This window comes from Neoarius graeffei, chromosome 25 (genome assembly GCF_027579695.1).
Source record: "Neoarius graeffei isolate fNeoGra1 chromosome 25, fNeoGra1.pri, whole genome shotgun sequence".
NCBI classification, from domain to species: Eukaryota; Metazoa; Chordata; class Actinopteri; order Siluriformes; family Ariidae; genus Neoarius; species Neoarius graeffei.
This window is the reverse complement of record NC_083593.1, coordinates 6,048,534-6,074,605: the sequence shown is the minus strand read 5'-3', so window position 1 is coordinate 6,074,605 and position 26,072 is coordinate 6,048,534. Positions and strand designations below refer to the sequence as shown.

The 26,072-nt window shown below is 40.0% G+C and overlaps 1 protein-coding gene across 3 annotated transcripts in view; it reads left to right on the top strand.

Annotated features, from left to right (window-relative positions):
* The window catches only part of nf1b (neurofibromin 1b), a 153,482-nt gene that overhangs the window by 41,130 nt on the left and 86,280 nt on the right, over positions 1–26,072 (top strand). For 2 of the 3 annotated variants that reach the window (XM_060908981.1, XM_060908983.1), the window contains exons 25-35: positions 3,367–3,548; positions 4,173–4,384; positions 7,307–7,468; positions 7,619–7,722; positions 10,080–10,215; positions 10,372–10,449; positions 11,374–11,532; positions 11,886–11,983; positions 13,835–13,981; positions 16,594–16,740; positions 20,926–21,036. In XM_060908981.1, coding sequence (XP_060764964.1) covers positions 3,367–3,548; positions 4,173–4,384; positions 7,307–7,468; positions 7,619–7,722; positions 10,080–10,215; positions 10,372–10,449; positions 11,374–11,532; positions 11,886–11,983; positions 13,835–13,981; positions 16,594–16,740; positions 20,926–21,036 — 1,536 coding nt within the window. The remainder of the gene's footprint in view (positions 1–3,366; positions 3,549–4,172; positions 4,385–7,306; positions 7,469–7,618; positions 7,723–10,079; positions 10,216–10,371; positions 10,450–11,373; positions 11,533–11,885; positions 11,984–13,834; positions 13,982–16,593; positions 16,741–20,925; positions 21,037–26,072) is intronic. The other variant, XM_060908982.1, reaches the window with a different exon arrangement.

Genomic DNA, 26,072 nt, shown 5'->3' with positions numbered 1-26,072 from the left:
CCCCACTGAATATTGTGTGATTTAAGAGCTGATCGTAACTTAAGAAAGTGAAAGAGGGAATGCTTAGGAACATCATATTGTGTTATTAAGTCACAGAAACTCAACAATGAGTCAACCCCATTTATATCATTCAAAACATATATATCTTTATGCACCCATGGCCCTGGCGTAAATGGTTTATTTCCTGATAGTAAACCCTGGTTAAACCATAGTGGAGAATTTTTGTGCCATTTCACCGTCACACCTATATACTTTTCCACTGCTCTGAATGTAGTCAACAAATAGGATATAATTGGACCACGCCTTAAGGAGGATTGTCTACTTGAAGCGCCTGAAAATAAGTAATCCTGCAGTCTCATTGGTGCCACAAGATCCCTTTCAATTTCAATCCAGGAAATCTGTGCCTCTGGATCCAGCCAGTGTTTTAAATGTTGCAGTGTAAATGACCACTGATATAGCCTGAAATTAGGGAGAGCCCAACCTCCTTGTGATTTGGGTAGTTGTAACGCTGACCATTTTATTCGTGGACGTCTCTTATTCCATATAAAGGACTTGAGCAAAGAGTCTAACTTTTTCCAATAACCAACAGGAGGAGAGAGAGGTAGCATTGAGCTAATGAAATTTATTCTGGGAAGAACATTCATTTTAACAATTGAAATTCGGGCTGGTACCGACGATGGGAGGGGCATCCATCTATTCAAATCATTTTCTATTTTCTTAAATATGCAATTATAATTATCTATGTTCTATTCTGAATAAAATATGGAATTTTGAAACTTCCACATCATTGCATTCCGTTTTTATTTGCAATTTGTACTTTGTCCCAACTTTTTTGGAATCGGGGTTGTAGAAGACGGAGAACTTGTATGGTCATTCCAGGGTAAGATTTTCGTTGAAGTCCAAACCAAGCAGTTTGAATGTGTTCCAACGGTTTGCCATCCACCATGAGGCTGGTTTGATATGAAAATATAGAATGAATAAGTGATGTTTCAGACAGCAAGTTTGAAGAAGTGATAGCAGTCGAACATTTAGAATATTAACTGTTGTATGTAATTTTATATAAGTGTATGTATCAAAAAATAATTTACTCGAAGCAGTAGTGGCATTGCAGTACACGTTTCACTGTACTAATTGGTACAGGATTAAAATCGTGTAGGATTAAAAACGGTACCCGCGACAGTACGCTATACTCAGAGCTCTAACATTAGCATCCAGCAGGTTTCCATATCGACCTATAAAAATTAGCGACTTCTGGGATGCATGTTTGTTTATCACTGCAGCAGTTTTGTGATGTTAAACACATTGTCGAGTACTGTTGTTTGTTTTCAGTCTTTCCTCTATCGTCGTGAATGTCATGAGCGAGAGGACCCAGGAGATGAGTACATAAACAGTCTTACACAAGAGGTCTTAAATTCAAAGGTTGATCATAATCAGGAAATTGGTGACTTTTAATACTTGAAAAATGTCTAGAATACAACCCCAATTCCAAAAAAGTTGGGACAAAGTACAAATTGTAAATAAAAACGGAATACAATGATGTGGAAGTTTCAAAATTCCATATTTTATTCAGAATAGAACATAGATGACATATCAAATGTTTAAACTGAGAAAATGTATCATTTAAAGAGAAAAATTAGGTGATTTTTAGATTTCATGACAGCAACACATCTCAAAAAAGTTGGGACAAGGCCATGTTTACCACTGTGAGACATCCCCTTTTCTCTTTACAACAGTCTGTAAACATCTGGGGACTGAGGTGACAAGTTGCTCAAGTTTAGGGATAGGAATGTTAACCCATTCTTGTCTAATGCAGGATTCTAGTTGCTCAACTGTCTTAGGTCTTTTTTGTCGTATCTTCCGTTTTATGATGCGCCAAATGTTTTCTATGGGTGAAAGATCTGGACTGCAGGCTGGCCAGTTCAGTACCCGGACCCTTCTTCTACGCAGCCATGATGCTGTAATTGATGCAGTATGTGGTTTGGCATTGTCATGTTGGAAAATGCAAGGTCTTCCCTGAAAGAGACGTCGTCTGGATGGGAGCATATGTTGCTCTAGAACCTGGATATACCTTTCAGCATTGATGGTGTCTTTCCAGATGTGTAAGCTGCCCATGCCACACGCACTAATGCAGCCTCATACCATCAGAGATGCAGGCTTCTGAACTGAGCGCTGATAACAACTCGGGTCGTCCTTCTCCTCTTTAGTCCGAATGACACGGCGTCCCTGATTTCCATAAAGAACTTCAAATTTTGATTCGTCTGACCACAGAACAGTTTTTCACTTTGCCACAGTCCATTTTAAATGAGCCTTGGCCCAGAGAAGACGTCTGCGCTTCTGGATCATGTTCAGATACGGCTTCTTCTTTGAACTATAGAGTTTTAGCTGGCAACGGTGAATTGTGTTCACAAATAATGTTCTCTGGAAATATTCCTGAGCCCATTTTGTGATTTCCAATACAGAAGCATGCCTGTATGTGATGCAGTGCCGTCTAAGGGCCCGAAGATCACGGGCACCCAGTATGGTTTTCCGGCCTTGACCCTTACGCACAGAGATTCTTCCAGATTCTCTGAATCTTTTGATGATATTATGCACTGTAGATGATGATATGTTCAAACTCTTTGCAATTTTACACTGTCGAACTCCTTTCTGATATTGCTCCACTATTTGTCGGCGCAGAATTAGGGGGATTGGTGATCCTCTTTCCATCTTTACTTCTGAGAGCCGCTGCCACTCCAAGATGCTCTTTTTATACCCAGTCATGTTAATGACCTATTGCCAGTTGACCTAATGAGTTGCAGTTTGGTCCTCCAGCTGTTCCTTTTTTGTACCTTTAACTTTTCCACCCTCTTATTGCCCCTGTCCCAACTTTTTTGAGATGTGTTGCTGTCATGAAATTTCAAATGAGCCAATATTTGGCATGAAATTTCAAAATGTCTCACTTTCGACATTTGATATGTTGTCTATGTTCTATTGTGAATACAATATCAGTTTTTGAGATTTGTAAATTATTGCATTCCATTTTTATTTACAATTTGTACTTTGTCCCAACTTTTTTGGAATCGGGGTTGTAGTACACAAGTCTGCGACTTGAGACACAGCCTGAGTTATAAAACATGCCACGTCCTGCATTACAGCCTTCACTATTTGCATTGGCATTGTATAACACGCACGTAAGTGATGCGCCAAGTGTGTACACATAGTAAAATATGAGTTAGTCCAGCCTTAGTCCGCAAGTAATGATGCCCAATTAACCAAATTAACATGATTTATTAGGCGTGTACTTTTCCTAGCATGTGAATGAGAATAGAGTACGGTGTGTGAACAGGATAATTGTTGTTTATGCCACTGCACTGTTTTCCCTCTCAGGTACTTCACACTCTTTATGAACCTGCTGAATGACTGTAGCGAGCCGGAGGACGACGGACAGCAGGTGGCCGGCCGTAAGCGGGGCATGTCAAGACGCCTGGCGTCTCTGCGCCACTGTACTGTGCTTGCCATGTCCAACCTGCTCAACGCCAATGTAGACAGCGGCCTCATGCACTCCATCGGTGAGCACCGTCTCACTTCATACAGAACAAACGGAGAAAGGAGGCGGTATACGGTCCTGTCACCTCAACATCACCGTTCTATTCTTTCACAGTTGGTGTATAATTTGGGTGTAAATGATCATATTTTGGAAGGTGTTTTCCACTGTAAAAGAGTAAATCAAAATTTTATTTGATATATTTATCATCATTTGATGATACAATGTCTCGCAGATTTAAATAAACTAAGTTTGATTGCCATAAACTAAGCATTTCCCGATCAAAAATATTTGCTTAATTATAATACGGCATGCATTTGCTATTACATATTTACAGCTCAAGGATTTATTTGAGCAGCTTCTCATTCAGAATAAATACAATTAAGACCTGACTGTGGTATTTTGTGCATAAAAACACATATATTTTGTGTTTGAGTAAATTGCAATTCTTCAAATATACCACAAAATGCTATAGTTCCATCCTCATTAAGAAAATAGCATCTGCTGAATTTGCATTAGTAGAAACAACCCCACCCTCTTCCCATATTAAACCAGTGAAATACCAGGATAGATTTGCATATTGGAATATAAACCCCCCCCCCCCTTTTGCGTACATGTTCGTAAGACTTTCTCTCCGTTTCTGTGTCAGGTCTGGGCTACCACAAGGACCTGCAGACCCGCGCCACCTTCATGGAGGTCCTCACCAAAATTCTGCAGCAGGGCACCGAGTTTGATACGCTGGCTGAGACGGTGCTGGCTGACCGCTTCGAGAGGCTCGTCGAGCTCGTCACCATGATGGGCGATCAGGGAGAGCTACCCATCGCCATGGCGCTGGCCAATGTGGTGCCTTGTTCTCAGTGGGTCGGTACTAATTACCATGCTGTTTAGGTCACAGCAGCCAAAGTACAAAATCTTCAGTTTGGCCTGTTTCAAAAACCCCAAAGTAGATTCCAACAATTAAAGCTGACATATTACAGGGATGTGATTTTTCCGCGAATTCGCAGAATTCCGCTTTTTTCACCTCAAAACTTGAAAAAAAAATGTTTCCGATTTTTCCCTCAAATCCACATTTGTATCCTATTCGTTCCAACTTTGTTTGAAAGATGGCAGCCTCGGATTTGCATCTTTACTCCTCGATCACGGAGGCTGCCATCTTTCAACTCTTTGTTTGAAGTGAGCGCATTCATTGGTTGTTACAGAGCGATGGGCCAATCATGTACCTCGTTTCATCTCATTGACGTAATTACGTCATTTACGCAATTACGTCATTGAGATGAAACGAGGTACGTGATTGGCCCATCGCTCTGTAACAACCAATGAACGCGCTTGTTAGATAGCTGTACGTAAGCTCGCTTCAAACAGAGTTGAAAGATGGCAGCCTCCGTGATCGAGCGTAAAGATGCAAATCGAGTTAAAGAAATCGACAGAATAGTGAAAAACAAGTCCCGCTGGGAATGGTTGGAGAAAGAGGTTGCTACAGACGTTGGACATGAGACTGAGACATTTGTTCAGCGATTTCGTTCTTCGGGGAGAGGGCAGAGGTCTCTGGCTGTCAAGTTTGGGGATACTGGGACCTCCCCTGCCCGAGCTACGAGCGTTTAAAGTCGGGCTGGAGCCCGGGATAGAAACGAAACCTAAGCGGAGCGCCGCGGCTCGCCTCGGGGCGAATTACGTCCCAAGGCGCGGGGCTAGCGGGCCCTGCCGCGCTGGTTCTTTGGGGGGTGTGTGTGTGTGAGTGAGAGAGAGTGTGTGTGTGTGTGTGTGTGTGTGTGTGTGTGTGTGTGTGTGTGTGTGTGAGAGAGAGAGAGAGAGAGAGTGTGTGTGTGTGAGTGAGAGTGCGCGCGAGTGAGATTGTGAGAGTGCGCGCGCGCGAGTGAGAGAGCGCGCACGTGAGAGTGCGCGCGAGTGAGAGAGCGTGAGAGAGAGTGCGTGCGCATGCAAGCGAGAGAGAGAGAGTGTGTGTGCGCGCGCGAGTGAGAGAGAGAGTGAGCGAGAGTGTGTGTGTGTCAGAGTTGCATGTTGACCATTAAATTGGCTTGAATTTGTTAATCATGACAAGTTTTTTCTTGTGTGTTTGCTTGCCATTTTAGTACAATTTTTAAGTCAGAAAACTCCAAAACCCAGGAGCTTCGGGGGGGCTTCCCCCCTTGTCCCCCCACCAGGGTGCTGCCCTGGACCAGCTGGGGGCCTGCGGCCCCCAGACCCCCGGCTAAAATTTTCAGATAATTTCACCAGCCCCAAATCACATCCCTGATATTAGTATTGATGGAAAGTGCGCTGTTCGAGAGCTAATCATGTCTCTTTTTAAATGTTTGAATCAAAGAAATTTTATTATTGTGCTGAATTCCTAGTGATCAATGGGATAGCACATGCAGTGTGGTGTAACAATAAACTGATTAAAAAAATCATTATTTATGAAGTGAATTGTAAAATTGGAATCATTGGCAAATTGCTGTGGTATAAGAGGAATAACTTCCGAAAAGCTCCTGATGACAGAAGCGCTGCTATTTATTTATTTATTTATTTAAATGATAAACTTATTTGGAAACTGATTGATTTGAAAAATTATTAAATCATCAGTAAAAACCAATTATAACAGCCGGACCCTGCCACAAAGTAAGATGGGGTGGGGGGGTGTTTTTAGAAACGGGGTCCGTCTGTCTGTCCGGTCACGTTTTCGTTTCAAAAATATAGATTTTGACTTACGGTAGTTTCTAAGAGCAATGTTCATTTCTGGAGCATATATCCAAAACTATTCATGATGCGGATTTGGAACTTGGTATACATGTTAACAAGGTGATGTAGATGTGCCTTTTCATACTAAGACATTTGAGAAATTTTAATTTTTCATGTTTCCATGGAAACAATTTCAGACTTAGTCTCTCAGGTTAGTCTTAGGGGTAGGTTTGTGTTCCGGAGCAGAACTTGAAAACTATGAGTGGTACGGTCTTGACAGTTGTTATATGTGTTGATTAAGTAATGTATATGTGCCTTTTGATACAAAGAAATGTGGGAAATTTTAATGTTTAGCTCACCTGGACCAGTGGATTTATGCCATGGGCTGCTGAGGTCAGTGTAAAGAGGTAGGGTTGGTTTCCTGTGGCAGAACTTGAAAAATGTGACAAATAATATCTTGAAACTTGGTATATAGAGTGGGGGATATAAATGACTGTCTTCTTGTTTTTGTTTACTAAATTCTCCTTAAAATGCAGCACGTTTTAAAATCGTGGCTTTGTGCATGCAAAATACAATAAAGTTACAATAGAAGTTTTTTTTTTCCATCATTAAAAGAGCTCAGTGCATTTCTAGTCGTGAATTAAGAAATTAGTTCTATGTAATTTATTACATTGCAAAAAATATATTGGCAAGCAAAGGTGTGTTTTTGAATAAAAGAAAAGAAAATCTCATTTAATATTATCAGATTATTCTGTAATAAGCCTATTTCAAGACTAATTTCAAGCTTAAAATTGGCAGATAAATACTAGAGAAATGTGACTATACTCAAGATATGTTCATTTGCTAAGGTTTTTACACTTAAAAAAAAAAAAAGAGGAATGTCTTCTGTTCACTTTCTAAACCGATTAGACGTGATTTAGAATATATGAGGTTTTTGCCGTATTTGTGTATGTAAATCCCTGAAAACACAAACAGTAAATCAGGTATCATGTGTTTATGATGGACATGTCTTTGTGGGGGCTCTTTTTTTGTTTGTTTGTTTTTGTTTTTATTTATTTTTTGGTTACTAATCTCTCCATGTGGTCATGTGTTTGATTTCCTGGGCAGGACGAGCTGGCTCGGGTTCTGGTTACGCTGTTTGACTCGCGTCACCTGCTCTACCAGCTGCTGTGGAACATGTTTTCTAAGGAGGTTGAGCTTGCTGACTCCATGCAAACACTCTTCAGAGGGAACAGCCTGGCCAGTAAAATCATGACCTTTTGTTTTAAGGTTAGCACACATGGCTGCAATGCAAATCCCAAAAGCCTCTTTACTGGACCACGTTTTTCATAAGGAATCATCTTTGATGATGATGGGTTCCCCCCTTCATGTCAATCCTTCCTTGCTCTTTGTTTCTGATTTTTTTTTAATCCTCTCCAGGTTTATGGTGCTACATATCTGCAGAAACTTCTGGAACCCCTCCTTCGTGGGGTCATCACGTCTCCTGAGTTGCAGATGATCAGTTTCGAGGTGGATCCCACCAGGTAGCATCGTCGCTGTTCAAATGACATGCCGTAGGCATGATGATCAGATTTAATACACTTTTTGGTTATGGTTCTGATCAATCCATAACCAAATATCCGCCATTTTCTGAAACTTTGTGAACTTTTGCTTTGCTTTCCTCAAGGTTGTGTGCATTGCGAGGCAAATGTACGCGAGCATGAAACGCATGCAAAGATCCGAGTTTTGCACACAGTCAGGTGCAAAACTTTTGCATAATCTTACAAAATAATGAAGACTAAAAAAAACTTCTTTATATAGTCAGAGCAGGTTTTTGGATCATATATATCTCATCTCATTATCTCTATCCGCTTTATCCTGTTCTACAGGGTTGCAGGCAAGCTGGAGCCTATCCCAGCTGACTACGGGCGAAAGGCGGGGTACACCCTGGACAAGTCGCCAGGTCATCACAGGGCTGACACATAGACACAGACAACCATTCACACTCACATTCACACTCGTGGTCAATTTAGAGCCACCAGTTAACCTAACCTGCATGTCTTTGGACTGTGGGGGAAACCGGAGCACCCGGAGGAAACCCACGCGGACACGGGGAGAACATGCAAACTCCGCACAGAAAGGCCCTCGCCGGCCCCGGGGCTCGAACCCGGACCTTCTTGCTGTGAGGCGACAGCGCTAACCACTACACCACCGTGCCGCTGATCATGTATAAATAAATAAAAAAAATTAAATATCTCTGAAATATTCACTCCACTTCCATAGCCTAAACATCCTCTGACAAATTTTTCCCTGCCGTAAAGTGCTCCAGATGTCATGGATCTGAAATGTATTAAAAAGTACAATTTTGGTCTTGAGTGCTAAAAAAAAATTGACATTCTTAAGAAATTTACTTCCACACTTAACTCTGTAGCTTTCAAATGAATCTCGAAAGCAGCAGAAGGTGGCAGCACTGAGGCAGAAAACCTGGAGCATGTGACTCTTCCATGCTCAGCCACATGGACTGTAGTAGACTGATAGCAGACAGAGTACCAGGCAAGGAAGTACCAGCTGATCATGTAACATCTACTGAATTAATATGAACATCTCTCAGTGTGGGCGGCACGCTGGTGTAGTGGTTAGCACTGTCACCTCACAGCAAGAAGGTCCTGGGTTTGAGCCCAGCGGCCGGCGAGGGCCTTTCTGTGTGGAGTTTGCATGTTCTCGCCGTGTCTGTGTAGGTTTCCTCCGGGTGCTCCGGTTTCCCCCACAGTCCAAAGACATGCAGGTTAGGCTTATTGGTGGCTCTAAATTGACTGTAGGTCTGTGTGTCAGCCCTGCGATGATCTGGCGACTTGTCAAGGGTGTACCCGCCTCTCACCCGTTGTCAGCTGGGATAGGCTCCAGCTTGCCTGCGACCCTGCACAGGGTAAGCGGCTACAGATAAAGGATGGATCTCTCACTGCAATAATTAAAAAAAAAAAAAAAAAGCCATGGGGGATGCAAACTTTTGCACCTGAATTTATCTATATTCAAGACTTCAGCTTTGCAATATTGTTAAACAGAAAATTATTCTGGGTGGCACGGTGGTGTAGTGGTTAGCGCTGTCGCCTCACAGCAAGAAGGTCCGGGTTCGAGCCCCGTGGCCGGCGAGGGCCTTTCTGTGTGGAGTTTGCATGTTCTCCCCGTGTCCGCATGGGTTTCCTCCGGGTGCTCCGGTTTCCCCCACAGTCCAAAGACATGCAGGTTAGGTTAACTGGTGACTCTAAATTGACCGTAGGTGTGAATGCGAGTGTGAATGGTTGTCTGTGTCTATGTGTCAGCCCTGTGATGACCTGGCGACTTGTCCAGGGTGTACCCCGCCTTTCGCCCGTAGTCAGCTGGGATAGGCTCCAGCTTGCCTGCGACCCTGTAGAACAGGATAAAGCGGCTAGAGATAATGAGATGAAAAAATTATCCTCAGATTATTGGTCTCTGTATAAATGTAGCTAATGACCCCTGGTTTAATTAGTTAATAATGTATAATTGTATTATAACTACATTTAGGGCTCTGCAATATGATGATGCAGTATCGATATCATGATAAATTGTCTCGCAGTGCATTTTTCCACGATATCATGCATACAGTGACGTCATTTTTTTTTAATTGACTGTTTAAAAATGTATATATTTTCAAGATTATTTCAAATATAATTTTTAACATAAACATATTATGTTTATTAATAATGCACAAGTTTATGACTATAACAGTTCTTCATGCCTTACAGCTGTATTTCTGGCAGCTTGAGCGGAAACCTGTATATCGTGATGCATGTTGTGTATCATGGAATCGTGATGTATATGATCGTCCACTCGCCTTTTTTATTTATTTATTTAGACACGCAACAAAATTTCTTTTTCCTAGACTGGACCACAATGAAGTGTTGGAGGACAACCAGCGTAACCTGCTGACCATGACGAACCGCTTCTTCCTGGCCATCATTAACTCCTCGAGTGAATTCCCACCCCAGCTGAGGAGTGTGTGTCACTGCCTGTTCCAGGTGAAACCCCCCCCCGACTCATCAGTCAGTCTCTAGCCTCCAGCGTGATGTGCACCGTGTTGTGAGGCTTATTTCAGACACGTATTTGACATGTGGTTGGGTGTTGGTGTGTCTGTTTGCTGTGACCTGGTTGTACCCCTTTTTTGTATTCTGTAGGCTACTTGCTACTCTCTACTGCATAAAGCCACAGTTAAAGAGAAAAAGGAAAGTAAAAAAGGAGGAGGAATAAAATCAGTAAGTTCAGTGAGATCACTCCTTCGCTGCTGCTCTTCTTTTGTAAATAAAAGCATCTCATCTCTCCTGGAGGACTAAACTAACCTTGTTCACCTACCTACCTTCCTACCTACCGTATTCCTCCTGAAGCTGTAACACGGAGTGCTTTCCCAAAGGCCGTATTTGCGTAGGCTCACCTGTTTCCCTGTAATAATGGCATCGCGAGTGGAGTAGTCTCTTTCCTGACTGACGTTCCCACCCTTCTCGCACTCATCATTCCCTCTTGCCTGGTCTTATCTAATAAAAGGTTAAAGAGTGCATTCCTCTGTGTAACCAGTGGACTTTAACCACCTTGCTTTCTTTTTCTTCACTAACTAACTAACTAAGTTCCTAAGAAGCACTAATTATTTGCATTAAAACATGATTCATTGCCATGGCTAATGTCTGTCTGTCTGTCTGTCTGTCTAAAAATAAAATTTTTTAAATTTATTTATTTACTATTTTTTTTTATTTATTATAAATACAAATGCCTTATAAATACTGAATAAATAGATTTGTTTACTTTCTTGCTCTATCTATCTATCTATCTATCTATCTATCTATCTATCTATCTATCTATCTATCAGTGATCCCTGTTCTTTGGCTTACCTCAATAATTTAAATTTATTTATTTGATTACTTGCTTACTTTATTATACATTTATTTTACTGATTTAAAAAAAAGTCCCATTATTTAATTTATTTATTTCCAAATTATTTTCTTCCCCTTAATAAATAAAGAAATATTTATTTATTTATTTATTTATTTATTAATTAAACTTACTGACAACTTCTGCACAAAGCTGCAGCTCCTTGAAGCTCATCTCGGTCACGCTGTCCGAACTGGACGTTGCTTGTTTAATCAGTTAACTGATTTCTCTCGTGTCTGATTTCTCTCCGGTCTCAGGTTGTGAGTCAGCGTTTCCCTCAGAATAGCATCGGCGCCGTGGGCAGCGCCATGTTTCTACGTTTCATCAACCCAGCCATCGTCTCTCCGTACGAGGCCGGGATCCTGGATAAGAAACCTTCTCCGAGAATAGAGCGAGGACTCAAACTCATGTCCAAGGTTTGAGGGCACTTTTTTTCAGCAGATGTTCATGATGGTTAGTTAGATTTCACGTCTTCGAACCACTTTAAACACCTGGACACCTTCTAGGAACTTTACCATAAAGTCAGTCACGTGGCGGCCGCATGACCTACGATTTTGTTATAAATAATCATCTAGTATGCCTTATGCTTATTTCTAGATTTTCTGTTTACTTGCCTGTTTGTTTACATTTTCTAATTCTACAGTATTGTCCCCGAAACTATTTTGTAAAATTAGCCAAAGACTGTTTATTACACAGGTGCATGACACGCCTAAAGATATGACCGCCATGTTCTTATGACTCCTCTTCTTTCCCAACTTTCTCTGCTCAGATTCTGCAGAGCATCGCCAACCACGTGTTGTTCACAAAGGAGGAACACATGAGATCTTTCAACGACTACGTCAAGAGCAATTTCGAAGCAGCCAGAAAGTACGCCAGCAAGAAAAATTAAATGTCATGCTATCTTTTAAGCATTTCCATATAGAAGGATTAAAAATGGGTTTAACAACGAAAAACGTATGCTCATTGATATGGTGACGTTTTCTGCCAGGAGAAAATGTTTATTCACCATTTATGGAAGGAGTCTCCAGTGTCAGGGCTTTGTAACAGTCAGAAAGCTTTCCATCATGGGACAGAAGAGCTTCCTGTTTCTCAGTAACATGACAAACTGAGCTTTGGGAACATAACAAACGGGGGGGAATTGGTGATGTTTAGAGCTAGACTGTAAGTGATAACAGGAACTAACTTGTTTTGTGGATGATGCACATCTTAAATATAATTATAAACGGATAAAAAGTATGATGTGCCATTCATTATTTGATTTAAAAAAATGATTGGTGCCAAATTGCTGTGGGATGAGAGGAATAAAGCACTTCAGGACATGCAGCTATAGGAAAACAATCCGGTTTAGGTGATAGTGGTAACGCCACTTCCTACCAGCCTGCCTCACACCATCCTGCTATTGCCTGATTGATTCATTGATTGATTATTTTTCTTTAACAGCGTTCCCTTAAGTCTTTTATTCCTCATTTACAGGATTCTAGAAGCACAAAAACTTGTACAGTGTATATACACACACACACATCGATTTTATACATGTCCATAAAAATAATATAAAGTGTGTGTGTGTACAATACTGTGTAAAAATCTTAGGCATATGTAAAGAAATGCTGGAGACCAAAAATGGCTTAAAAAATAATGAAATGAATTGTTTCAACATGGAAAAAAATACTATAAGCAGTAAGCTATAATAAATGAAGCAAAGTCAGTATTTGGTATGAGACGACCCTTTGTTTTAATAAAAATAAAAAATAGTAGTCTCAGGTACAGTGAGTGCAGTTTTTTAAGGAAATAATAAGTTCAATTTATATAGCGCCTTTCTCAAAACCCAAGGTTGCTTTACAATTATGGGGGAGTCCCCTAAATAGAGGTCAGGATGTCATTCCAATGGTGTAGCGGCCACAGTCCCACCATCCCACCACCCACTGCCAGTACAGCCGCCGCACCGCCGCCGGGCAACATCACTCGGGACACCACGCCATGGATCCACAAAGCGAGCACAGATGCACCGCCATGCGGAGCGCTGGTATGTCCCAAACCGCCTGCACAGTCGCCACGACGCCACCGAGCAACATCGCTCGGAACATCACTCCAAGCACTAAAGCACTGCTGCACAGAGCGTTAGACAACCACGATGTTAAAATGAGCAACGAGCTCACTGCAGTCCATAGCAAGGAGCACAGGCATCACCCACAGCAAACCAAGGCCTGGAGGGAACCGATGCCCAAAACTGGGTCCGGAGCGACACCACAACCGGCAGACAAAACACTCAAACAAAATGAAGCTGTAGGTTTTACTGAGCATCTCCCAGAACCAGTCCCAGTTCTTCTGGACACTTTGTCACACTTGCTTCTTAATTTTGCACCAAAACCCAGCAGCCTTCATTATGTTTTTTTTCTTTTTTTTTAATCTAAAATGTGATCTCTTGTAATGTACTATTCTGCTCAGATACAACCTTTTTGTTTTTCCTGTAACATTTAATTTTGTGCTGGAAAACAAACGTTTGAAACTCTAAAATGTTTTTGTACTGATTTCATAATGTAGAAGTCATAAAATAGAAATTTAGAACAAAGTTTTTGTATGAAAAAAAAAAAATAGGGTGCCTAAGACTCTTGCACAGTACTGTGTGTGTGTGTGTGTGTGTGTGTGTGTGTGTGTGTGTGAGAGAGTGATTAAAGTTGTTTATACTTCTTTTCTCTCCCCCCCCCCCCCCCCCATCAGATTTTTCTTGGATATTGCATCTGACTGCCCTACCAGCGACTCGGTGAACCACAGCCTGTCGTTTATCAGTGACGGCAATGTGCTCGCTCTGCACCGGCTGCTGTGGAACAACCAGGAGAAGATCGGCCAGTACCTCTCCAGCAACAGGTGCTTCATATGTTTACGTCCGTTCAGACCAGACGTGGAGTTTTGTGTTTAATTGGAATACACTGTATGTTCTGATAAGCTTACGTATTTTTAATTTCAGCTTGGGCTTTTGGGACACAGTGTTCTGAGGCTGCTCACACTGAGGCTGCTCACACAGATGTAAATGTGAATGCAAACGCAGCATCAGCATAGACTATTAGCAGATGCCAATGCCTCCAATTTGGGTCATTTCTGGCCGTGGGTATTTGTTATTCAGATTGGGTCTTGGACGGCTTTTCACTTGAGATCTAACAAACAAATGATATTTCGCAAACTACTCCTGTCTGTGTTTTCCAATTCAGCATGATCGAAAGAAATGGTTTTATGTCAAAAAATAATGGAAATTTTTTTTTAATTTTGGTGGAGACACTACAAGGAGAATTTGCATCTAGAACACGTCTCCTCCTCTTCGCAACAAAATATGAAAACTCAACAGAAAAACAGTATTAATCCTCTCACAACCACTACATCATCTGAAACTTTGAAATTGTTAAGCTCCGCCCACTTCACAGCGAGGTCATGACGTATATCCTCGAAATCTCATTTCCTGATGCGTCAGTTTGTGTCATGATGATGTACGTCAGTTTCCTTTCTTAACTGTATAAACCCTATTTAATCATGCATTATACAGTAAAGCTGTTTTACTCCAAATCGTATTCAAAAACAAATCTCTCTGTTTGTACCGTAGATGACGGTCATTCATGAAATTCTGCGTAATTGTTCCTGTCCCTAGTTAGAAGCCTAATACAGAGGAATTTTCCAAAATGTTGGATTCGGTGTGGAGTATCAGCATTAGACTTTATTATTATTATTATTTTTTTTTTTTTTTTTAATAAGAACACACTTTGATTTCTTGATTTAAACAATGAAGAACTGATCATCTAACACACAAAACTCACTCTTTAGAGTGCCTTCATAGTCAAAGAAATATATTTTAATAATTTTAAGCATATAAATGTATGTGTATTTAATTAGATGAAATCTTTAAAATGTTAAAATGACATTTTTGAAAGATGTTCCATTATAAAAAAAAAAATTGCAAGAATATCAGCGATCAACTGGTAGAAATTCATTCTGATATTTATCATTTAAAAAAATGTAGTCTGTCAACTTAATGATTTTTTTTGGTTTTTTTTTTTTTTTGTCATTGCTATTCAAACATATTTTAAATTTAGAAAATGGCGTTCAGTTAACTATAGGTGCTCATTACTTATGGTATAATGCTATCTGTCATGCACTGTATGGCCAATTGGAAGATGTTTACATATAACAAAGTTGAACATCACCATCCATTATATGAATGGAATTTGTGGGTGACGGAGGAAAACGGGGAGAGAGAGAGAAGGAGAATATGATGAAGATCCACAGTGAAGCAAGAAACTCCCGGGTAATTTGCTGAAAATTTACAACTTTCAAAAGCACTTTTTTTTTTTTTACTGCAAGGGGTAGCGCAAAGAAATCCTCCGTCTGACATGCAAATCCTGGTGACTCATGAGAAATCTGTGCATCAGCAAAAACAACCTCTAGAAAGGAAAGAAGGATTACAAACTCTGCATCTCTGCACATTTAATTCAGTGAAAACTCCTTATTTTATTTATTTTTGCTCCATTTATTGTGCATTTACTCATACATCATAGATATCCTGATAAATAACTGATACAGAATTTGAGTTATTGATACTGAATTTAGGGCGGCACGGTGGTGTAGTGGTTAGCACTGTCGCCTCACAGCAAGAAGGTCCGGGTTCGAGCCCCATGGCCGGCGAGGGCCTTTCTGTGCGGAGTTTGCATGTTCTCCCCGTGTCCGCGTGGGTTTCCTCCGGGTGCTCCGGTTTCCCCCACAGTCCAAAGACATGCAGGTTAGGTTAACTGGTGACTCTAACTTGACCGTAGGTGTGAATGTGAGTGTGAATGGTTGTCTGTGTCTATGTGTCAGCCCTGTGATGACCTGGCGACTTGTCCAGGGTGTACCCCGCCTTTCGCCCGTAGTCAGCTGGGATAGGCTCCAGCTCGCCTGCGACCCTGTAGAACAGGATAAAGCGGCTAGAGATAATGAGATGAGAATGAGATACTGAATTTAAGTCCGTGGACGACTTTTCTGCTCGGTGGTCATATTAAATTGAATAATGTTTCTACAGACTTGCATATGTTTTAATTTGCAAACTGACTGGAAGCAGTTGATATTATGTGGAAACTCAGTCCTGAAGTCTTTTGAGTATTGTGGTGTGATTATTTTTATTTTTTTTTTTCTTTTGATGAATCACCCACTGCGACTTGGAAATGTCACCAACTTTGGCTTTTTCTTTTCTGTCAGTGGAACGTTCACCTGTCATTTAAAGTATATACAGCATTGCTGCTTAATTCAGTAGCAGTAATAAGAGTAATACATATAAAATGAGAATATAAAGTAGAGGAAGTGTGTGTGTGTGAGTGAGAATGTTGAACAGGATGATTGTGTTCATCGTAGTCTCTTTAGTTTAATTGATGATCCGTTGGATCAGTGTTTTGTTGCTGGTCTTAGAACACAAAGCAGCTTTGCTTTAATAACAAATAGTTTATTTTGTAATTCTTCAGGGATCATAAAGCAGTGGGTCGACGTCCCTTTGACAAGATGGCGACTCTCTTGGCCTACCTTGGACCTCCTGAACACAAACCGGTAGCTGACACGCACTGGTCCAGTTTGAACCTCACCACCTCCAAGTTTGAAGAGTTCATGACCAGGTAAGGAAGCTCTTAACACAGATACTGGATTAGTTACCTCATGTAACATTCCATTATTCGCTTTCATGTTCACTTTTTACCTTGGGTATGTTTATATTCGCTGCAGAAAGTTTGCGATGGGGTTGATGTATGTTTTGGGTGGTTCAACTGGCCAGTCAAAAACCTTCCACGTTTTTCCCCTGATGAAGTCCTTTGTTGTTGTGTAGGCTTTTTTTGGGGGGGGGGTTATTGTCTTGCTGCATAATGAAGTTCCTCGCAGTTAGATTCTCTGTAAATTGTCAGCCAGAATATTTCTTTGGACTTGTGAATTCATTCTGCTGCTCCCATCATGAGTTACATCATCATCAATTAATGGTGTTGGCTCTGACCCGCAGTTTATTCACTTTGGTGTTCCACAGGGTTCCATACTTGGCCCACTGCTTTTCATAGTATATATCGATGATCTGCTGCCTGTAGTCCAGAACTGTGACATTTAGCTGTTTGCTGATGATACTTTGCTTTTTTTTTTTTTCTCAGTAGTATCTCCATTGCAGAAATTGAATCTCTCTTACCTAGAGACCTTGATAATATTAGTATATAGATTTAGGCACTGCCTAAAGGCGGCGCTCCCATCTGTTTCTGGGTTGTAGAATTTTCTTATATCATAGCCAGCCTCTTTTGTTTTATTTCTTTACCATTCTATCGACTTTTATCCAAAAAGTAGAATGAAGAAGGAGGAATCAGATTTTTTATTTTTAATCAAGAATCGGCAAAAAATAAATAAATTCAGGCATGACGCACGCGTGTCGTGCATGGAGATTTTCCCGCCATGATTGGGTTGCCTGTGATGGCAGGCACGCGAGTACGCAACACACAGCGACGTCGGGCGACAACAGCGACAAGCTACTCACTACTTTACTGTCCCAACTACTACTCTACTTCACACCTCACTACTCGCTTCACTAGTTGTTGGGTTTCCTGTGGTGACAGGCACGCACAGCACCAAAACCATCAGAAAACAACTCGATTTTCTTTGTGTATCCACACTCTATGCCTATGGGGCTCCACTTGTGTAGGCCAAAGGCCTGCACAGGAGCTCTGCTATAAACTGGCTTGATGATGATTTTTTTTATTCCTTAACTACTCCAAAACCAAGAAAACGCTTATAGGTACACATCAAAGGCTTGCCAAGGTTACCACTTTTTGTGTCACGGCATGCAATAAGACCTGAAGTACAACCCCGATTCCAAAAAAGTTGGGACAAAGTACAAATTGTAAATAAAAATGGAATGCAATGATGTGGAAGTTTCAAAATTCCATATTTTATTCAGAATAGAACATAGATGACATATCAAATGTTTAAACTGAGAAAATGTGTCATTTAAAGAGAAAAATTAGGTGATTTTAAATTTCATGACAACACCACATCTCAAAAAAGTTGGGACAAGGCCATGTTTCCCACTGTGAGACATCCTCTTTTCTCTTTACAACAGTCTGTAAACGTCTGGGGACTGAGGAGACAAGTTGCTCAAGTTTAGGGATAGGAATGTTAACCCATTCTTGTCTAATGTAGGATTCTAGTTGCTCAACTGTCTTGGGTCTTTTTTGTCGTATCTTCCGTTTTATGATGCGCCAAATGTTTTCTATGGGTGAAAGATCTGGACTGCAGGCTGGCCAGTTCAGTACCCGGACCCTTCTTCTACGCAGCCATGATGCTGTAATTGATGCAGTATGTGGTTTGGCATTGTCATGTTGGAAAATGCAAGGTCTTCCCTGAAAGAGACGTCGTCTGGATGGGAGCATATGTTGCTCTAGAACCTGGATCTACCTTTCAGCATTGATGGTGTCTTTCCAGATGTGTAAGCTGCCCATGCCACACGCACTAATGCAACCCCATACCATCAGAAATGCAGGCTTCTGAACTGAGCGCTGATAACAACTTGGGTCGTCCTTCTCCTCTTTAGTCCGAATGACACGGCGTCCCTGATTTCCATAAAGAACTTCACATTTTGATTCGTCTGACCACAGAACAGTTTTCCACTTTGCCACAGTCCATTTTAAATGAGCCTTGGCCCAGAGAAGACGTCTGCGCTTCTGGATCGTGTTTAGATACGGCTTCTTCTTTGAACTATAGAGTTTTAGCTGGCAACGGCAGATGGCACGGTGAATTGTGTTCACAAATAATGTTCTCTGGAAATATTCCTGAGCCCATTTTGTGATTTCCAATACAGAAGCATGCCTGTATGTGATGCAGTGCCGTCTAAGGGCCCGAAGATCACGGGCACCCAGTATGGTTTTCCGGCCTTGACCCTTACGCACAGAGATTCTTCCAGATTCTCTGAATCTTTTGATGATATTATGCACTGTAGATGATGATATGTTCAAACTCTTTGCAATTTTACACTGTCGAACTCCTTTCTGATATTGCCCCACTATTTGTCGGCGCAGAATTAGGGGGATTGGTGATCCTCTTCCCATCTTTACTTCTGAGAGCCGCTGCCACTCCAAGATGCTCTTTTTATACCCAGTCATGTTAATGACCTATTGCCAATTGACCTAATGAGTTGCAATTTGGTCCTCCAGCTGTTCCTTTTTTGTACCTTTATCTTTTCCAGCCTCTTATTGCCCCGTCCCAACTTTTTTGAGATGTGTTGCTGTAATGAAATTTCAAATGAGCCAATATTTGGCATGAAATTTCAAAATGTCTCACTTTCGACATTTGATATGTTGTCCGTGTTCTATTGTGAATACAATATCAGTTTTTGAGATTTGTAAATTATTGCATTCCGTTTTTATTTACAATTTGTACTTTGTCCCAACTTTTTTGGAATTGGGGTTGTAGAGTTTATCAATTCAAGTGTCTTGGTGTTATGTTTGATCCAACCCTCTCTTGGAATGACCATATTGACCACATTTCCACCAAAATCTCATCTCGGTTGGGGATGTTCCGGAAAGCCCGTAAGGTCATCTCTCGTGAAGTTTGTATCACTTTGTGTAACACCGTGATACTTCCCCTGTTTGATTACTGATTAGCTGTCTGGGATGGTTGTGGAAAAACTTCAAAGCGTGAAGCAACATGAAATCGGTCACATTTTTAGTTGGCCATCATTAGAATCTCACAGGAAATATCAAAATTGCTTACAAATTTTCAAGTGCCTAAATGGCCTTGCGCCTGCTTATCTTTTTACATGACTTTTGCTACTCACGTGATTTACACACACATACTACTCGAAATGAAGATCTTCTCCACTTGCCCCTTGCTAAAACTGATAAGTTTTATAGTTCTTTTCACTTAAATGGGGCTAAAGTGTGGAACACACTTCCGAGTAATTTGAGAAAAGAAGCATTTTCCCCTAAATTCAAGAAAAGTCTCAGACTTCATTTGTGTAGTTAGTTTGGATGCATGTGCATTCACAGCCTCTAGTTTTTGTTCATATTTATTCACATATTTATGCAGTATACGTTATTTAGTTGTATTACAGACCTCCATTTAAACCAGCCTTAGCTGAATTGGACCGCCTGTTTAAATATCGTTGATAAATAAGTAAGGATTATCAAGACTGTTCCAGAAGCAAGCCCAAGCCATGACACTACCGCCACCGTGTTTGACCCATGAGCTTGCATTAATTGTTCCATTATTTTTGATCACTTGAAAAACGAGTGGGTTCATATTAAAGGTTCCATGTCCGAAGTTCTACATGTAAATATCAGGAAGTGAAGGCTGAACTTCTGATCTATATTCTTATATTCATCTTCTACTCTCAAACCCAAATGTCTTAAGTGTTCATCAAAAATGGTACAACTGGCCTCCTGTTCCAATACTTTTGCAGGGGTCTGTCTAGTTAAACAAGATGATGGTTTGTCCACATTTGCACCTCGACGAGAAGCTCAAACTGATAAAACTGAGATATACTGTAGATGCTGTGTGGTGAGTTAAATCAGAACTTGGGATCTGATTATTTCTTAAAAAAAAAAAAAAACAAACTCAGAAATCCCACTGAATCTGAACGATTCCACATGCCTTCACCGTGACACGGTTTTGTTAGATTTGTATTCACAATAAATGCTCCTGTATTCCCGATAATGAACGTGCAATAAAACAGTTTGAAAGGTTACTTAAATATATGTTTAAATATAATGTCGTCGTCGTTGTCTTCTTCCAGAGTTGCAGGGAAGCCCATGGTTAATTTTTACTTTTCTCACCAGGCACCAGGTCCACGAAAAAGAAGAGTTCAAAGCACTGAAAACCCTCAACATTTTCTACCAAGCGGGAACGTCCAAGAACGGCAACCCCGTCTTCTACTACGTCACCCGCAGGTAAGAGTTTTTCATGGTCCGTGAGCAACGTTGATGAATTTGCCAGTCTGCAGTAATTCGGTGATCCGAGTTCATCTTATTCAGAGCTCGCGAGCTTCTTAGGCACACAAAGATGGTAAATATCAAGGTTCATAAGTGTGTTTGTGTGATGGGTAACCTCCAGATAGGTCGTTATTTGGTTTTAACAGGTTTTAGTTTTATACAGTTTTATACACATGCTCCATCTCTTCTTATTTTCATAGTATTTCAAAAGAGAAACCTGTATTGAAGCCAAGACTGCTTGGCTAAATAAATAAATAAATACTTAGTCGTTTCGTTTGTGCTGTTAGTCTGATGCTTGGTTTTAGACCCTGTCTACCCTGAGTTTGACTTGTTAAACATTAGTGTGACTTGTTAAATATGGACTGAAATGTTATTTAATTAGAATTTTTGGTTTAAAAAAAAAAAAGTCTCTTTTTAATGCACTCTTGCTTTGTGTTCCCTTGATTTTCTGAAAGGTGGATTGAAAAAAAGTGGATCAAATGATGTGACCCTAGTTTTTGGTTCCATTTAGCTTGAATTTTTTTTTTCATGCCCTTCAAACTTGGTTTTGCTGCTTTTTCAAGGAACACATCATTTAATTTTAGAGACAGATACATCTGTATATCATCTGTAATGGGGGAAATATAGTCAGGGCCTAGAATGGCTCCTTGAGGAACGCCACAGGTAAGAAGGTAAGGAAAGCAAATGTTTACAGCCAACCAATTAAATACAAGTTGTTGTTTTTTTTGTTTGTTTGTTTTTTTAAATAAATGTTTTTAATCTAATTTTTTGGATGCAAATGTGCTGTTAGTAAATTTTCCAAATGACTAAAGATCTCCAAGAATGAGATTTATTTATTTATTTATTTATTTATTTTTAAATGGAGAATTTTGATTTCAGAAGGGTTGCTGATGCAAGAGTGTCAGGACAGTGAGTTTCAGAGTTATAAGACTTTTTATTTCATGCTAACATTGCAGGACTAAAACCTGAAGGTCTCATAAGTGTATACAAAAAAAAAAGGTCTCTTTTGATCAGTTACAGAAAAGTAGAAAATAAATAAAAGGAAAGGATACAGAGAAGGATTCCTTCAACCCAATCTACTCCGTTATTAGATTATTAGTTACATTACATTACAGGCATTTAGCAGACGATGTTATCGAGTTGGTCTGAAGATATGGAGCATTGATCACTTGCTGAGCCACTTTGATAGATCACCAGTTTGTGTCTGAGCTGCTAGAATGGTGAGGAGAAGGCTACAAATGGACTTGGTATCATCATGCATTGACCTCATTTACTTGGTGTGTCTGATGTGTGATTAAGCTGCATATAAACCAAATTTTGGTTCATCTACATGACATGACATTTAATTTGAAAGAAAATCTATAGAAATGGTATGTTCTTTTGAAATAACCAACCATTTACATCAAGAATCACATTTTAATAAAGTTCTTTTGGATGCACTGGTGTTAACGGTCGTTGAGTTGACAAGCGATGCACCATAGAAATTTCTGTAGAAGGTTCACCCAAGCTTCTCATGTTCCTGTTGGTGATGGGAAGGATTGATGGACTTGTTTGGAAAGAGCAGTATATAAACAGCATCAAGTAGTTCAACAGGTACTTCATTCTTAATTGCGTGTTACCATTTAGTTTAAGCACATTAAAAGCGAAAAGATCGTATAAATACAAATGATAGTAAAGCATGTTCCCTTTAGGCAAGAGAGAAGGAAAAAAAGTGATTTGTGGTTTTATTCAGACTGAAACAAAAAAAGTATTCCATCCACCCAGTCTACTTGGTTATTAGATTCTCATTAGGCAACCTGAAGGTTTGGAGCATTCATTACTTCCTGAGCCGGTGTGATAGATGGCCGGTTTGTGTCCGAGCCGCTACTTCATCAGCAGTGGAATGAAGAGGACGACGGGCACTACAAGAAAGAGCCGAACGTTTCCACCTGAACAGGTGAAGATAGTGGACGGAGCCCCGTTGGTGGTGAATGATGAAACGCAGCCAGTATGGGTTGAACTGTTTGATGTGGAAGTATTCAGGAAGGAGTTAAAGGTTGAGGGTGCGCTTGTAGAAAGCCTCAGATCCACCAAGCAGCACATTACAGCCAAGAAGATCACGCTGAGCCTCATCTTGCTGTTCTTTCAAACCTGTAGAATAAAACACAATGACTCATGAGCCTGATTTCAGGCAGGAATTGAATTGTGCTCCTCCATTTTTCCATCACTTTTTTGCCTTTTTATTGAATTATTTAATTTTTGTGGCTACTGCCTCATAGAGGCAAAGCAAGGCAGTAACCACTATGTCGTTGTGTTGTAAGAATGAGTGTCGCCAGGGTGCGATTTGTCAAAAAACCAAAAGGAGGGATGTTTTTTTTTTTTTTTAAATCATGAAACGTCACAAAATTAAGGTAACAATAGGCTAACAGCTCAATAACATCTGATGATATCAAATGAATAACACTAAATGAAAACGAACACTAAACCAGAGATAGTAAATTCATCTTCCTATCTCTCTGACTAAATACACGAACACTAACACAACAAAGTTCGCATTGCCTGTCGCGTTGCTGTGATGTTTCTCTCCCTCCGGATTAAATGGACAGTGACTCGAAAATCACTAAAGTACATGAATACTAAATGAACAGTTTGCTCTGATGGCGCAGTTCACATTGTGCGCAGCTTTCCGATTTAAACTGTTTTTTTTTCATCCTTATACTTCCTGTTTCATGGACTGTAACGGATTTGCTTATTTAGTAATTTTAATACAGAATTTACTTTGAAACTATAATCAGACACTCCAACGCCCCCCCCCTAAAAAAAAATCGGCCGTGAAAAAGGCGGCATCCGCCAAAAGGCGCGCTGTTTGCATCCCTGCATAGAACGCAAAGATATTGTTATTATCTACAATGTATCTATTTGCTGGGGACGTTCGTGAACATCAAAGCTGCCACTTCGGGTCATTTTGAAAGTGAGTGCAATGTAGACCATAGAAAACTGTGTCACAACATGCCTGTCATGTCAACTTTTTTTTTTTTTTTTGGTTTGGTTGTTTTATTGACGGGGTTGTCCCCGAGGATTTTTTTTCAGCAGAGATAAAAACCAGAGGGGGGGATGATCCCCACCATCCCCCCCAGCAAATCGCACCCAGAGTGTCGCAATAGTGCACTGCATGTGCACATAAGCATTACAATCACCAGAACAGCGAATCGTGATCTCACGAGACGAACAGTTGATCTCACACTATCAATGGTGCACAAGAACAAGTGGTGAACAGCAGCGAAACTTCGTAACCAGTCAGCACTTGTCCTGATCAAGTTCGATTACCCGTTCTACTTTTTGATAAACTTTGGAACCAATCAGAACCAGAAACGAAATAAGAGAAACATCGTTATAACTTTGTGGTATCGGAAGATAATCAGCAGATAAAAAGAAACGAAATTCACTTCGTGGTTCGTCAAGGCTACAGATTCGATATCGAGTAAGTGGTGTTTATTTTAAGAAAACTGACCTTTTGATTATCACAGCTTTTGTTTGGTCCTTCTGAAAGGTCAAATGAAAGGTGTTGTGGTGATTGATTTTTATTTTATTTTATTTTTTATAGCTTTTTGGCAGATATATTGAAAAGCCGATATCAAACTTCTACTATCCAAAAAAGCAAACATAGGAATAAAAGAGAGGATTAGCAAATCCTACACTTTACTCTAATTTTAAACAGAAAATCAACTAAAAAAATTAAGCTCCATTAATGCAACGAAAACATTCATTAATATGACCCAAAATCATAAAGACAGGAAGTTCTGTCTGCCGCTATAAATTTCACTGTTTTGCTGAAATCATTTAAATAATACTGTATTGTTTTGTTTGTTTGTTTGTTTTGGGGTTTTTTTTGTCCCGTTTCATCTTTTTTAAACGGTAGATGTAGCCAAGTTATACAAGCTACATCAGTTCATGTATCTCAAAGCTACCTTAGTTGCTTTAGATGTAGTACAGTTTGTTCAAGATGCTGGTGATTTTAATATTAGTATAGAATTCCTGAGTAGATCTGAGGATGCAGAAATGCATTCAGCACAAATTATAGGGTTTTTAGTTTAGTGGGGCAGTTTTGTCCACATTCTCTGGAAAGCATGGTGGCTGGTGGTCTATATCGACCCTGAGACTAATAAAACTCTACTGATACTCGTCCATTGATACATGCTTTTTTTTTTTTTTTTTTAATTAAACTATTTGACTCAAACTAAGAACCTGAATTCATAACTTGGCTTTTAAACACCAATAAATAAATTCCACAAACTTCACATGCATTAGTGTAGCTTTACCCAAGAAACTGAGCTCGACGGAGATAAATTATTATACATGGATATTTTCTAATGAAAAGATTATATGTGAATACTGTATTTATAAAATTAACAACATAAGCATGATGATCTAAACTTCGTATAAGCAAATGTTTGCATTCTTAATAACCTGTGATGTTTCAGGACTTCTTTTTGTGCAATAAATTGAACCAATTTAATTAAACATGCCTTGGTTAACTGTAATTTTTTCCCCCCGAGCTATCTAATTTCTAGCTAATAAGATATATCCGCTATGTCAGGTGAATTTGGAGTACAGAAGGACTTTAGTTGCATTTCAGTACAGGTGTTGTGTGTGTGTGTGTTTTGTTTTTTTTTTCCTTGCAAGATGCTGCAGCCTTAATAATTAATGCCTTTAATAGATCTCTCTTAATGAGCATTTTTCAATGAAATGTAATCACAACAGTTCCATCGGTCATTATGATCATTATTGAGCTCCCCATTTTCCAGTATTTAGCTTGATGTAAGTCAACATTTTAAAATGTAACATTTATTGAGTCATCAGTATTGTGATGCTGTATGATGTTACTCACCTGTTTCACCAAAAACAAAAGGTATCTTGTCTTCTGTTCTTTGCGCGCTGTCTTCCAATGCTTTATAAAGACACTGATGTCATCACATGACGCAAGCACTGTTTTGCACGTAGGTACTGGAAACAAA